A 16,399-nucleotide genomic window follows, 5' to 3' on the forward strand; every position below is an offset into this window, starting at 1 on the left:
TTATCTGAGTCGGAGATTCCTACGCTGTTGAAAGCTAGGAAATCTACCTCTAGGAAGATCTACCATCATACATAGAAGACTTAAATTGCATGGTGTGAGTCTCTTGGGGTTCTTCCTCGCTCCTTCTCGATGGCTCAGATCTTAATCTTCCTTCAACGGGGGGTTGAACAGAAATTGGCCTTGAGTACCGTTAAGGGCCAGGTGTCAGCTTTGGCGGTCTTCTTCCAATGACCTTCAGCCACACACTCCCTGGTGCCTTCCTTTCTTCAGGGTAGGGATCGACCAATATCGTTTTTGTTCATTGCCGATTCCGATATTTTGGTCATTGCGTATCGATATGGGCCAATATTTTTGTACATTTAAAAAAATTTTTATTTTTATTTTTTTACTTGACAGGTACTCTTGTGGAGCGATCTGTGGGTCTAAAATACCCCAAACTCCTCCTCTGCACTTAAAAGCATTCAAAACGCCAAGTTTGGGTGTTTTGAATGCTATCATTTTTTTTTTTTATCTGGCGCCGGTTTTGGCATGGAGACCCGATCAGAGCTGAATGCGGCTTTGATCGGGTCGTCGGCGGCCGTGCAGGCTAGTTGCCCGGGCACTGGGAGATCCGGGGGGGGATGCGGGGGAACCCCCCCTCCCGCTCCTTGTAATGACAGCCGATCAGCTTCTCAGCCGCATCGGTTGTGATTACAAGACAGCCGACCGTCGGCTATGGACGCCGGTACCGGGTTGATGCCTCTAGCTGCAGGCATCAGTCCGGTACAAGCACTTTCCGAAATATCGGTATCGGGGAAAGTGCATATCAGCCCTCTATATCGGCTTTGACGATAATCGGTCTATCCCTACTTCAGGGTGTCCGATATTTGGTTCCTCCAGTGCGGCCTCCATTGCCACCTTGGGATCTTAATTTGGTGGCCATCACCTCTGCGCGCAGGGTGTCGGAGCTGGCGGCGTTATCCTATTGTTCACCTTACCTGGTAATTCTTCGCCCCTGTCTTTCGCTCCTGCCAAAAGTTGTCTGATTTTCATTTGAATGAAGACATGTGTTGCCTTCCTTTTTGTCCCAGGCCTAAACATCGGAAGGAAATTGCCTTGCATGTGGTCCAGGCAATTAGGGTGTAACTGGCAGATGGACCTCAAAGGGTTTTCTGCTTCCTATGTGACCATTTCCAGACAGTGGTTCAGGCCTATTCCATCAGGGGTCAGGTTCCTCCTTTCTCTGTCAAGGCGCACTCTACTAAGGCGCTTAGTGCCTCCTGGGCTTTCCGTTATCAGGCGTCAGTGTCGCAGGTTTGCAAGGTAGCCACTTGGTCATCGGTGCACACTTTTACAAGGTTTTATAAAGTGGATGTGATGGCATCTGCGGATGCTTCTTTTGGCCGCAAGGTTTTGCAGGCTGCTAAGAGGACCTGATCCTCTGAGGATGTTTGTTTTTTTCAGGTGGACTTCAGTTGTTTTGGTTTAGCTCCTGTCGCCTGGTTGTCTGTTTAGCCTTGGGAATTTTTTGCTATTTCCCACCCCATATGTTTGACACTGCTTTGGTACGTCCCAGTGGTCAAGAATGACGGGAGCTGTGTCCATCAATGAATGAAAGCAAAAATGGGATTTTTGTCGTACCGTAAAATCCTTTTCTCTGTTGTTCATTGACGGCTGTCTGGCATCCTGTGGTGGGTGGCTGGCTGGCTGGCACCCTGTGGTGGATGGCTGGTTGTCTGGCACCCTGTGATGGATGGCTGGCTTGTTGGCAACCTGTGGTGGGTGGCTGGCTGGCTGGCTCGCTGGTACAGTGCCTATGGCTGGCGAGCTGGTACAGGGCCTTTGGATGTGGGTGGCTGGATGGCACCGGGCTGGTTGGGGTGGGTGTATGGCTGTGATACACTCCCGCGAGACTAGTCCCGACTCCAGACGAGGCTGCCCAAGGCGAGGGAGGCGGAAGTCAGAATGACATCACAAAAATATCGGCTATATTGGCCTATCCCTACTCTGCAGACCATGGCATTTGCCGTAGGATACGACTAAGAAAATGACAGGAAAGACCTACTAGAACAGCTGAACTTTATTTGGGGTTAATCAGAGGCACTTTAAACTATGGCAGGTGTGCACTGACTCCTATTTAACATGAGTTTGAATGTGATTGCCTAATTCTGAATACAGCTACATCCCCAGTTAGAAGAGTGGGTGCACACGTATGCAACCACATTATTTTAGTGTTTTTTATTTTTACTCCCCACATTAAAGGTGCAAAAGGTTCTGAATTGATTTATCTTTCTCTCACCACTTTTTTTACATTACGGAAAGCTGACATTTTTAACAAGGGTGTGTAGCCTTTTTATATCCACTGTAAATGGTCATCTATGTAGGAAAAATGCCTCTTGCTTTAATCCAATAACTCTTGCTTTAATCTTGCTTTTTTTTTTTTTTTTTTTTGTAGACTAGCAAACCTGAATATGAAATCTTTGGTTTGCGATGGATCAGTATTTAGTTATGATTCAGAAGTAGTCTTTCAGTTTCAGTGTTGCTTTCAGAATACACCAATCATGTGCTGAACCAACCTTAAAATAAGCTAGACTTTTTGATTGCTGGCATAGTGACTGGCAAAACTCTTCAGTTCAAGACTGCTACTGCTGATTATTGCATATCTCTTTGCACAATTTTCTATTCTGTACCAGCCTTACTCAATCCCAGCACATGACAAGATGTAAGGCAGAGATGTTCTCTTCTGCCCAAACAATGCTACTTTCTAAGTGACTGGCCAACAAGAATTATGCAGTCAGAGGTGTTTTTATTTGCTGCATGATTGTTCTCGGTTAATGACTCAAACTACCCAACAATAGGCAGGTAACTGTGATTTCCAGAATGACAGCTGTGGCTGGAATATTTTCTGAATACAGATTTTCTGAGTCCGTCACAAGCACAGCACCTGATTTTGCTTTGAAATGTTTGGTGGTTTTATAGATTGCCTAATTATTGTTTATTATCATAGTTTCTGTCTAGGAGCAAAAGAACAGATAATATATTTAGCGACCCAGAGTATAAGGAGTTTGGAGAAGAATTTAACATTATCCTTAGGAGCTGGCAGCCCAGTATCCTTCCTGATGGTAAGTGTTATTGGTATCTAACAATGCGGTCGTGCTTTTGGCTTTTTTTTTTTTTTTTTTTTTACAGCCATATCATCATTTAGAATAATCACACATATTCATACAGGCATGCTTGTGTAGGTCTAGTGTGCATGTTTATGCACTGAGCCAGCCTTATCCAAGTGGAACAGTTGTGATCAGGGTTGGAGAATTAAATCTTTCACTAGAATCAGTTGACTATTCCATTTTTGCAGACCTTAGAGAGGTCACTTACTCGTTTTTGTTATCCTCCCAGCTGATCCCGACGTTTTTTTAAAAAAAAAAATTGTGATCCATAAAAGCAACACTGACCTCAGTGCAAGATTAGCCAGAGAATCGTAAAATACTATCAATTCTACTCCATTTGAGCAGTTATAAAATCTAATGGAAAGTGTTTTATTCCATATTCATAAAACAAAATAAAAACAAAGCCTGTGGCTCTCACTATAAATCGCGTGAGCTTATAACCTCCAGTAGTGAGCTGACAACCTAGTGCCTCTTTCTGCACTTAGGAGCCCTTCTTTCTGCACTTGGGAACCCTGCGCAGGTCACTGCAATGAACTAGAAGACACCTCCTCCCTAAGTTATGAAAATTGGGAGGGGTTATGTAATCCTAATATACTTTGTCTTAGAGTGACTGAATGTCTGTAGATACAGGACAGTATGAAAGTAATGTCAGCCAGACTAGGAAGTCTGCTACCGATATGATCACTAGGTGGAAGTAAAGGGGGAAAATAGCCTAAAAAAATAAAACGAATGCAGCCTTTACTTCAAAGGGAGTGGTAAGTTGCAATATTATTTTTATCTGGATACTTTTTAAACCAAATTCATTCATTTTATCTTTTTGTTCAAGCAAATTGCACTTGCAGTGTTTTTGCGTTAAATAAACCACACTTTTATCATATTGTTTTTCAAAGCTTAACCGGTAACATACCACTGGCATAAAGCTGCCCTGTCAAAATATTTTCTGAAGGCCTTAGAAGTAGGCACTTTGAGTATGGTAAATGTAACCCTGTCGACTACTTTGATGCCTGTCACTCATTTATGATCAGGGATAACAGATTTGTTCCACATGCAAAAATTCTAGCTCCCCCCAAAAATGACCTGTGATCCAATTACACTTTCTCTTACGTCCTCTGACAGTCGCCGCCCACTCATACAGTCTTCACCAATGGGTATTGACCTCCTTATCCACAGGAGCAAGCTAGGCATAAGACTTGTTAAAAACAAAGCAATTTACATAGACACACCTACAGGGGGCTGTCCCTCTAGTCCAATACCCCCGGCTAGCCTCATTCCCAATTCAGTTTGTCTTCTGCCTAGTAGGAATAAGATAGGCTTTCCCTGTGCTGGGGCTACGGTCTCAGCCTCTTCTGTTTTTATTACTTTATTTTATTCTAGTGTTTTTTCTTTGCACTATTAGATTTTTATTTGTTCCTGCGCTTAGTTAGTCGAATCTTCGGAAGACTACAGCGTTGCGGAATTGGGAATCGCACTGGTCGTCCTGTATTCCCAGGACAGAGGATCTTATGGAATCCCAGCCTGCCATCGAGCCATTCGAGTAAAAAACCGCGGGTCCGCTATTTTGGGTGTGGGCGGCTGTCTGGCCTCACTCTGGGCTCTTCAGCAGCCATTTTCCTCTGCAGTGTTAGCGCCGTTCGGGTGCCATCTTGTGTGTGGCACGGTTCTGTGTTTACACGTGTGGGCGGCCATTTTCCCGGAGCCTCCCATTGAAATCAATGGGCATCCATTTTACTTAGCCTGTGCTTTGCTTGGCCTCTAGCAGTCTGACATCACTTCCTTTCCTGCCTACAGAGGAATCGTTCAGCAGCGGGGTAACACTCCTGGGGGGTCTTTCTTGCTGTTTTGTGGGATATTCTCTTGCTATGGGCTATTTTTTTAATATCTGTGGGTGCTTCAGTTATGGTCCTGGTTGCGGTGCATTGCGGTGGGTATCGCCGCCGTCGCGTCTTAAAGGGCCAGCGCCATACAAACTTTTGTTTATTTTCATGGAGTCCCAGGACAGCAAATTCCCCCCAGCCTTTGGTGGGTGATTCAGGTATGCCTGAATCTTCTACCCTTACTGCTGCTCTTGCGGCTTTAGTGTCCACGGTTGATTTATTGATGTCAGAACGGGCTGTTAGCAAAAGGCCTAGGCTTTCACTATCCTCTGATTCGGAGTCTGATATGGTTGCCTTGGACAGTATACCCCCTGAGGGGTCTCAGTCCTTCCATTCGAATAGGGAGGCGGAGGATGAGAGTCGGAATGATTCCCCCCGTTAGACGGCCAAAGAACGCGCTGCTATGTCTGCGCATATTTCCTCGGTTAAAGAGACACTGCATTTAGAAGATGAGCCCAACTCGCCGGGTAAGCGGTCCTCCTTGGGGACCCGTAGAACCCATACAGCGGCACAGGTATTTCCTTCCCCCGCTGAGTTTCACGAATCGGTGAACGAACAATGGCGTATTTTAAAAATTCCCTTTTGTGGTACCTAAACGGTTTCAGTCCCGTTATCCTTTCGTGTCTCCTACGGATTCGCGCTGGACTGTGGCCCCTAAGGTGGATCACACGCTGTCCAGGTAAACAAGGCCACTCTCATGCCCTCGGAGGACTCTACGGTGTTTAGGGTTCCTACGGATAGGCGGGTGGAATCTCTTACTCACCACGCTTATATGGTGGCGGGTTCTTTGATGAAACCTATTTTCGCCTCTGTTATGATGTCTCAGGCTGTGGCTGATTTGGCCCAGGTGATCAAACGCACCCTGGAGGCGGATTTCGCCCCTCCGACTACTGTGAAGATGGTGGAGCAGATTCGGCAGGCGGTTTTGTACCTGTGTGATGCGGCCTTGGATGAGGCTCCTCTAGCTGCACAGCTGTCTGCTGTCGCAGTGATAATCCGTCGTTTGGTATGGCTGAAGAGCTGCTCGGCTGACCAGTCTTCACGGGAGACGGTGTCTGACATCCCCTATGCCGGGAATCTTCTTTTTGGGGTATCCCTGGATGAATTGGTTAAAGGAGTCACTGGGGGCAAGAGTACTCTGCTGCCCCAGAACCCCAAGGGCAGGTTTTTCCGCAGTAAGCGGGGCCCTTTTAAACCGAATCAGGGGTCCTTTCGTGCCTTCAAGGCACAGGACAAGGGGTAACCCTTTAAGGGCCAGGGTGGCCAGAAGATAGCCCTGGGCGGGCAAGTCAAAATCCACCCACACTTGCTCGGCGGGTCCATCCGCCTCAATCTGAAGGGACGCCCTCACCCGTTCCAGGGGTGGGGGGACGTCTGCACGGTTTTCTCGAACCTTGGCTGCTCCGCATTTCGGACAGGTGGGTTCAGGAATTCATTCGATCAGGGTACAAGATCAAATTACTTTCACTGTGCCCAGTAAGGAGGGCAAGGTGCGTCCAATTCTGGCCTTGAAGGCTCTGAACCGCTTTGTGCAGGTTCACAAGTTCCGCATGGAATCCCTCCGCTCGGTGGTGGCCTTCTTTATGCCTGGGAGCTTTCCTGGCTTCCATCACCCTCAAGGATGCGTGTTTACCCATCCCCATATTCGAGGGTCATCAGAGGTACCTCCGATTCGCAATAGCGGAGGAACATTATCAGTTTGTGACGTTACCTTTCGGTCTCGCTTCGGCTCCAAAGGTCTTTACCAAAGTGCTGGCGCCTGTTCTGGCCCTGTTGCGGGCACAGGGGATTGCGATCTTGGAATATCTAGACGATCTCCTGTTAAGATCGAGTGCCAGCCAGAGTCTGTTACGCGATCTGTCGAATACCGCTCAGACACTCCAGGAGTTCGGGTGGACCATCAGCGTTCAGAAGTCGACCTTGTCCCCTTCTGTTCGTCCCCCTTACCTGGGAATGGTCCTGGACTCTGCCCAAGCAAAGGTCTTTCTGCTGCAGGACAAGATCTGGACTCTGCAGAATGAGGTCAGGTCCCTCAGGGACAACGAATCCTCATCGCTCAGGACCTGCATGCGGTCCCTGGAGTTGATGGTATCGGCCTTCGAGGCAATACCATTTGCACAGTTCCACACACGATCTCTTCAAGCGGAGATCCTGGCCAGATGGCACAGACTTCCTCAATCCTTGTAAACGAGGATATCTATGAGCCGCCACGCCAGAGTGGATCTTCTCTGGTGGCTCCAGTCCCCGGCTCTGACGGAGGGGAAATCCTTCCGCTCGTTGTTGTGGACGGTAATCACGACGGATGCCAGCTTGTCAGGCTGGGGTGGCGTTCTGGGCATTCTGTCTGCCCAGGGCACTTGGTCGGAGGAGGAATCCTCCCTGCCGATAAACATATTTGAATTGCGAGCGATCAGACTGTGCTTGCTCTGTTGGTCGGATCATCTTCGGGGCCGCCCTGTGCGGGTGCAGACGGACAACGCCACGGCAGTGGCTTACATCAATCACCAAGGGGGCACCAGGAGTGCCCGGGCGGCCCAGGAAGTGACCAAAATTCTGTCTTGGGCCGAGACACACGTCCCGGCGATTTCGGCAGTTCACATTCCAGGTGTGGAGATTTGGCAGGCCGACTATCTGAGCCGCCAGACCCTGGACCAGGGAGAATGGTCCCAACACCCGGAGGGGTTCCGGATGCTGTGTGCGAGATGGTGAACCCCGGATGTGGATCTGTTCGCATCTCGGCTAAACAACAAGGTGGGAAGGTTTGTGGCAAGAACGCGTGACCCTCTGGCAGATGCCTTGGATACGCTGGTGGTGCCTTGGAATCGTATCGCCTGATTTATGCCTTCCCTCCGATTCAGTTGTTGTCCAGGTTCCTTCGCAGGTTGGTCTCGGAACTGAAGTTGGTGATTCTGGTGACCCCAGACTGGCCGTGCCGGTCTTGGTACGCGGACATCATACAACTGGTCGTCGAGCCTCCATGGCGACTCCCATTACGGGACGATCTGCTGTCTCAGGGGCCGATCTTACATCCTGCTTTACAGTCGCTGGCCTTAACGGCGTGGCTGTTGAGAGCCAGGTCTTTAGAGATCGGGGTCTCTCGTCTGCAGTCATTCCTACCCTGCTCAAGGCTAGGAAGGCCTCGTCCGGTAAGATTTATTACCGTACCTGTAAGGCTTATTTTGCCTGGTGTGAATCCAGGGGCATCCGTCCTCTCTCCTTTTCGGTGGAGAGGGTGTTGGCCTTCTTACAATCTGGTGTGGACCAGCGTCTTGCATTGACCACGATTAAGGGCCAGTTATCTGCACTGGCAATCCTTTGTCAGCGCCCCTTGGAGTCTAATTCTTTGATACGCACCTTCATTCAAGGAGTGCGTTATTTGGCTCCTCCTCGGAGAGCGCCTTTACCTCCTTGGGACTTGGACTTGGTTCTGTCTGTTTTGCAACGTCCTCCCTTTGAGCACATCAGGGAAATTTCTCTGCCTCTGCTGTCGAGAAAGGTTGCCTTTCTGGTGGCGATCACATCTGCTCGCAGGGTGTCGGAGTTGGCGGCCCTGTCTTGCCGCTCCCCTTACCTGGTTGTTCATAGGGATAAGGTGGTTTTGCGACCTAACCAATCCTTCCTTCCTAAGGTGGTCTCTGATTTTCACCTTAACGAGGATATTGTCTTACCTTCACTGTGTGCGAATCCTAAGCATCCTAAGGAGTTTGCTTTGCATTCCTTGGATGTAGTCCGGGCGATCAGGGTCTACCTGTCATCCACTGAATCCTTAAGAAAGTTGGATTCTCTTTTTGTCCTTCCTGCGGTACCTCGGAAGGGTATGGCTGAGTCTGCGGCAACCATTTCAATATGGATCAGACAGACGATTGTACAGGCCTATTCGATTAAGGAACGGGTTCCCGCCCTTCCCTGTCAAGGCGCACTCTACCAGAGCGGTGAGTGCGTCCTGGGCTTCCGACATCAGGCTTCGGTGGCCCGGGTGTGCAAGGCTGCGACTTGGTCGTCCATGCACACCTTTTCCAAATTTTACACACTTGATGTTTTGGCATCAGCAGATGCCTCCTTTGGCCGCAAAGTTCTGTGTTCGGCAGTGCCTTGAGGGGGCCCTGGCTTTGCCGGTCCCTGGCTGTTGGGGTTGTTTCCCCCTTGTTTGTTGCTTTCCCCCCTTGTTGAGCTTTTCTGTTGCCCAGAGGGTTTACCTTTCTTTTCAGATGAGGTTCCTTCTCTGACCTGGGTGCTGCGTTGCCTTTGTGATGGTTGCACTTCCCACCAGTCTACACTGCTTTGGGACATCCCATTGGTGAAGACTGTATGAGTGGGCGGCGACTGTCCGAGGACGTAAGAGAAAACTGAATTTTTGTAAAATCTTACCGTAAAATTCCTTTCTCTGAGTCCTCGGACAGTCGCCGCCCCCGCCCCTCCTTTGGGATTCATGGACTATCTACTGCTTGCTACCAAACTGAATTGGGAATGAGGCTAGCCGGGGGTATTGGACTAGAGGGACAGCCCCCTGTAGGTGTGTCTATGTAAATTGCTTTGTTTTTAACAAGTCTTATGCCTAGCTTGCTCCTGTGGATAAGAGGTCAATTCCCATTGGTGAAGACTATGAGTGGGCGGCGACTGTCAGAGGACTCAGAAAAAGGAATTTTACGGTAAGATTTTAAAAAAATTCCGTTATTTTAAAGGAAAGTTTTTTTGTTTTTTTTAAACTATAAAGTCAACTTTTATATGTCAGGTGTAACCATTTCTTATGTGTAGTGTTCATGTGTGTTTTTTGCCTTTTTAAGGTTCAATGTTCTCCAGAGTTGAAGAAGACTATTTGTGGCAAACAAACCAGCTTGGAATCCATTCCGCAATGACTCTCCTATTCACCCTTTTCTACTTTAATACTAAGTATTTTAATCTGAGGACCATAGATCAGCACTTAAGACTTTCTTTTGGTACAATCTTAAAGCAGTGGAAAGGAAATCCCTTAACGCCAGAAAGAAAAGCTTGCCTCCAATACCAAGTGTCTTCATTATGTGAAAGCGATAGTGAAGGTGAGTGGAATATAAAAATTACTGTATGTGAGTGCTTTGCAATACAGATTGCATTAAAATCAATTTTTCTTTTTAAGATAAAGTTAGCTCTGGAAAAAGGAAACATGAGGATGAGGAACCAGTGTTTGAACAGATTGAAAACACAGCTGACCCATCTCGTTGTCCTGTGAAAATGTTTGAATACTATCTTTCTAAAAGGTAATGTAAAAGTAAAGGTGAATCTTTTTTAAAATATTGAGTAGGGAAGGGGTAAGTTTTCTATTGACAGACAACTTGATGATGAATAAAATATACCTAAAGACAAAACTCTTTTTGATGACTATTCTAAAGGATCAGCATGAAAAACCATCCCAGATTTTCAGCTGTCACCAGAATAGGAACAGAGGGGGAAGTTTCCATTGGCGACAGTAGTTCTGATAAAAGTAGAATTCCCTCACTTTAGAGGGATTTCCTCCTACTTTTTGTGGCTGTGAGACAGGAAGTGAGAGGAAATATACCAAATGGGGCAGCGATGGCAAAAAAAGAATGACCGGATATTGGAAATTCTAAAAGTCTCTCCAGTTAGCCAATATGTGATGTTTTTCCCAGTTCATTAGCTATACTAGTGTTCTATCTGCAAAGGTTCTGTGATTTAGACTCCTTGCAGCGTTATTGGGGTAATAGCTGTAGCAGTTTTCACTGGTCCCTGGAGACTCATTTGTGAGTGAATGTAGCAAACTAAATGGTGTTGGGGGTTCTTCATTTCATTCTACTTGAGACTTCGTATACAATATTGTCAAAAGTGGTTGCACTCCTACCTTAGTGTCTGGAGTCTGGACTTGGTTCTCATAGACCTAAATGTTCTTAAAATGTGTTTCTACATCATCCCCTATTCAGTGTTTACCTACAAAAATTGAAAACGCCAAGACAAACCATTCTATGCCAATAAACGGTTCATGGCACGTTATCCTTTTGCAGAGGATTTTGTCACTAAATGGTCTACTTCTTCTTTGGCTGACTAGATGCTAGCCATGTTATGCCTCAAGTATCCCTTTTGATCTGTTCAGATCCCTACTCTGGCTGGTCAGGGAGGCACAGTGTAAAAAGGCAACAACCTCATTAAAGAATAAGTCCACCATTAGTAACATGTTACATGTGACACCCATATAAAGAGTGTAATAGGTAACCTGTTACTAACTGAGCAGCCCCTTGCAGATAAATATGCCTCTGTATAAAGATCCACACCCACCAGGTGGAATCTTTCCTGGCCTGGGCAGAAATTCATGTTCTAATCATCTTCATGGTGCACATTCATGAGGTTGAAAACTGGCGGGCAGACATCTAGCGAGAAGCATGATCTCCATCAGAAGCTGTTTCAAGACATATAAAAAAAAAAACATTAAATGTTTGGTCATATCCCAGCAAAATCTAAACTCACCCGTTAGGATGTTTGTTCCCATAACCAAAATACAGAATCACCTCAACCTGCTATGTCTGATAGAAAGATCATACACACACGGGTTAACTAATTTGACATCTGCATTATAGCTAGTAATTATTTTATTAGTATAAAAATTAAATTAAGTACAGTAAATTATTTTTACAAATTCCAAAGGCCGCCACCATTTTAAAAATGACCAAGTATTATCTGGACCACTCAAACACCAAACCGGAGAGCTGTATTTACTCTGTCATTCTGTGATTTACTGTAAAGAGAATCTTTCTCTAAATCATCATTGTATCAGTAATCCTTAAGAGTGATCAATAGGGAAGTCCCTCAAAATACGAACAGCGCACGTAGGATTGTGGCACTATTTCCTTTTTTCTCTTAGATATTACAAAGTCCACTTAGGAGCAGCGGTCAGTGCACTTAGTAAGCCTGGTAGTATATATTTGGTTGATCAAACTGATCTAAAGGCAACTGTAGTACCTGTTATTAGTATTGTTCTTCCCCAACTGATTACACCATCTATTCAATCCATACACATACGCTTATGCTGTTAGTATGTAGGAGCAAGAGCTGCAGCAGGAATTTGAGCAAGACAGAGACAGCAAGCCAGGAAGTTCATAAAGTAGATTAAACACAGCTCATCATGCAGTTTTTATGCTGTTTTTAGAAATTCTAATCAGGTTTAAGTAGGGTTAGTCGTTCTTGACCATACAACTCCCTCTCACCACCTTAAAGCAAAGTTCCTCCCAAATGTGGAACTTCTGCTGATCGGCTTTCTCCCCCCCCCCCCCCCCCCTCTGGTGACACGTTTTGCACCTTTCAGGGGGGAACAGGTATCTGTTTTTGACAGGAGTAAGTACCTAGGCTCCTGGCTGGGTTCTCTGGTCCTAGCAATTCGTTTTTTTTTTTTTCTCCTTCATACATATTTTTTTTTTTTTCTCTCTGAAGATCTACAATCAACTACCGGGCTGAGCGACGGCTGGATAATCCAGATCCAGTGGTCCCCCCAGCTCAGCCAGCAAGTGTGTGCAGGCCGTAGCTATGCGCTAGGCCGGCCGTGACATAGCCTCACGGACAGAGGCTGGCCCGTGAGTTAAACATCTCGCAGGGTCGCATACCACCAGGCTTGGAAGTGGCATGTGAGTAAAGGCCCAGGAGGAAGCGTGCCCGCCTTCCCCCTGCTCAGGCTCATCTGATTCTGAGCCTTAAGCTGCCGTGGACGCGGCCCGTCCAGGGGGGCCAAATATCACACCCCCAAGATCCATCTGATAGTGAGGATGATTCCTCCATGGTTGCAGCAGCGAATGAAAGCGCTGGTAGACGCACTTATCACTGCAGTGCGTGAGACTTTGAAAATGGAGGATGCGGCTTATGTAGCCACGGACATGGCTGTGTTGCTTGTTACGCATAAGTCACCTTGCACTCCAAATGTATTTCCTTATGTGCTTTCCTGTAAGGCATGGAAACAACTAAAATTACCCTTTGTCGTTCCCAAATGTTTTGCTGTACTTTACCCTTTTGAGGAGTCACTTTTAAAAAAGTGGACTAGTCCACCAGGGTGGACCCTCCTGTTTCCAAGTTTAATAAAGCAACCATGATCCGAGTATAGGAATTCCTGTCCTTTAAGGACCCAGCTGACAGGAAAGTGGAGGCTGTGGCACGCAGCATGTTTATTATGGCTGGATCGGCATTGCGGCCAGTTTTTGCCTCAGCCCTGGTGTCTCAGACCCTAACTGAATGGGCCAAGCTTTTGTGCCAGGGCCTGGGAAGTGAGCAGGTTCCTGCTGTTGATTTAGCGGACCAGTTGGTCTATGAGCTGCAGTTTTTATGTATTGATGCTTTGAATACAGCTACTTTTGCTGTCCAAACTTTGTTTCAGCGGTGGTATTGGGAGTGTGCTGTGGCTTAAGAATTGGCCCATAGTCCAAGCCTCTGAGAAAACACTCTCATTTATCTGCCCTTTCAAGGCGATTGCCTATTTGGGGCTTCCCTGGAGGACATCATTAAGGTATCGTGGGGGGGAGTAACTCCCTGCCACAGTCAAGAAAAGGGAAGGAGCCTTGTCGCAGACGGTGGCCCTCAGGCCATAGAAAATTATTTTGTGCTTCTGGGACCGAGAATAAGGGAAATGGATATTTTAAATCTTCCTCGGTAGGTTCCAAGCAACCTTGGTCTAGTAAGCCTAGAGCTAGCTTCTCCGGACCAGCAGACAAAACCCCTTTCAGCATGAAGATCTGCCCTCACCCGTTATTGGGGTGGGGGGGACATCTTTGCTGGTTTCCGGCCCTGTGGACTTTTTGTGAGTGTCAAGGAGATCCGCGATATTATTCTTTTGGGGGTACCCAGAAAGGGGGGCAAAGTTTGTTCATTTCAGGTTTTTTAGGTCCTGAGTCTCCTTGTACGGATTTAACCCTCCTCTTGTGTTAGGGTCAAAACTGACCCGTTTTCAGGATTTGAATGTCTATAAGTATCACATAAATTTGTTTATTGCATCAAGATTTTTTTACTTTGTCAGGAACCTCTATTTAAACAATGTAATAGAAAAATAATCCTTTTCACTAAATTATAAAATACTGTGGTGAAAATTAAGACGTTCATGGTGTTAGGGTCAATTCTGACCCAGTTATAATATAGGATTTTAGGACACTAATAAGTTCCAAAACTGAAATCATAAACACTCTCTGCTTAGTAACACTGACAGCCAATCCCCTCTCAACCCTGTGAGCTGTAGTTAGGGAGGGGCCTATCTCTTTTCCTGCTTGTCTGCTTCTCTAAATAAAGTGAAGAAACATAGGACAAATTCATTTCAGAGTTGCTGACCTTATTTTACTATTTTTTAAATTTGACAATGAGAGGTATGCTATCAAAAGAAAGGTCTAGGGGTCACACCAAAAATATTAAAACCAATCTTTTCAAGGATAAAGAAGCCTAACAAGGTAACCAAGAGGTAAGAAACAAATTTGATGATAAATAATTATTCAGAGGGTATTTTATGGCTGATTTAAAACACGGGTCAAAACTGACCCTAACATCATGGATAGTAACGGAATTATAACATAAGAGGAGGGTTAATGCTTGCAAAAGGTTCAGGCGATGTCCGAATTACCTAAGGTCTCCCCCTATCCCTTTCCAGGGAATTGATTTACCTAGGTCTGATTTTAGGGTAGTCCCTTCCTCTGGACAAATGCCAGGAACGACAGGCTGCGATTCACCGGCTGCTGTCACACAGATAGTTCTCTCTCCCGATTTGCATACAGGTTCTGAGTCTGGTGGTTTGCACAGTCTTACATGCAGCTTCTTTAGCAGGTTTGGCTCCACAGGAGGATGCCAAAGTTCGTGACGAAGTCACAGGGTCCTCTGACAGATGCAGCAGGCGTCCAAGGGCCACAGGAAGGCCAGTATCATCCTCGGCTAAGGCTTCTTCCGCAGTTCCTGCGAGGAATCAAGAGGGAGGATCTTCCAATCATTCTGGTGGCTTTGAACGTCCCTTGGGTGCTTCCTCTCAGAGAAGACCATTTGTCTCAAGGGCTATCTACCATCCTGCTTTACAGTCGCTGGTTTTAATGGCTTAGCTATTGAAAGCCAGGTACTGATAGAGGTTTGTCTGGATCAGTGATCCCTACTATAATGAAGACAAGGAAGTCCTCTTTCAGCAAGATATATCATCGTACGTAGAAAGCAAGTCGATTGGCTCTTATCCTCGATCCTTTTCTGTGGCTCTGATCTTAACCTTTCGAGCACCATCAAGGGCCAGGTGTCTGCCTTGGCAATCTTCTTTCAGCGACCCCTAGCCACGCACTCTTTAGTTCGTACCTTCATTCGGGGGGTTCGACATGTGGCTCCACCTGTACAGTCTCTTTTGCTGCCATGGAATTTTACTTTTAGGGCTTTCAGTTCTCCAGAAACCTCCATTTGAGAACATTCGAGAGATTCCCTTGTCTACGTTATCCCAGAAAGTGACATTCTTTGTGGCTATTACCTAGGCCTGCAGGGTATCTGAATTTGCGGCATTATCCTGTCGCAGTCCCTATTTGGTGGTTCTTTGTCCCTGTCCATCATTCCTGCCCAAAGTTGTGTCTGACTTCCATTTAAATGAGGATGTTGTGTTGCATTCCTTGTGTCCCAAGCCGGCTCATCCCAAGGAATTTGCTTTGCATACCTTGGAAGTGTTTCTTGCGATTCGGGTGTATCTGGCAGCTACTGAGTACTTTTTGGAGGTCAGATTCGCTTTTTGTGGTTACAGATGGACCAAGGAAAGGGCTGGCCGGTTCTCCGGCTTCCATCTCCAGATTGCTTAGACACACAGTGACTCAGGCCTAATACATTAAAGGTCAGGTTCCACCTTTCCCTGTCACGGCACATTCTACTCGAGTGCTGAATGCTTCTTGGGCCTATTGTCATCCGGTATCAATATCGCAAGTTTTCAAGGCAACCACTTGGTTGTCGGTGCTTAACTTCACAAAATTCTATAAGGTAGATACTTTGCGGCCAAAGGAAGCATCCGCAGATGCCAAAGTTTTGCAGGCTGGTGTTTAAAGGGGGCTGTCCCCTCTTGAGGGGTGTTTTTCTTCAATCTTTTTTCTCTTTTTTTTTTTTCTAACGGGGCTCCAGTGACTCGGTTAAGGCCCCTGTGTCCTGGTTAAGGGCACTTATGTTTAGCCTTGGGTTATTTTCTCCACCCCTCATTTTCCTTTTGGCAATGCTTTTGGAATTCCCAGTAGTTATTTATGGAGAGGGGTTTCCGTCATTGAACAAAAGAGAAAATGGGATTTTTGTACTTACCGTAAAATCTATTTCTCTGAGTTAATCGACGGACACAGCACCCACCCCTCTATGGAGTTCTGATACTTTTAATAGTGCTTCCTACTAAACTGATTACCTAGAGCAGAGAGGGGGGTTATATACCAAGCTGAT

At 46.4% G+C, this 16,399-nt stretch overlaps 1 protein-coding gene across 1 annotated transcript in view; it reads left to right on the plus strand.

Annotated features, from left to right (window-relative positions):
• ZMYM2 (zinc finger MYM-type containing 2) overlaps positions 1-16,399 on the plus strand; it is a 236,553-nt gene that overhangs the window by 201,650 nt on the left and 18,504 nt on the right. Inside the window, exons 20-22 of the mRNA XM_082248171.1 lie at positions 2,987-3,101; positions 9,805-10,056; positions 10,134-10,254. Of these exons, the coding sequence (XP_082104297.1) occupies positions 2,987-3,101; positions 9,805-10,056; positions 10,134-10,254 (488 nt within the window). The remainder of the gene's footprint in view (positions 1-2,986; positions 3,102-9,804; positions 10,057-10,133; positions 10,255-16,399) is intronic.

The sequence above is a fragment of the Pelophylax lessonae genome (genome assembly GCF_965119305.1).
Source record: "Pelophylax lessonae genome assembly, chromosome: 2".
NCBI lineage: Eukaryota > Metazoa > Chordata > Amphibia > Anura > Ranidae > Pelophylax > Pelophylax lessonae.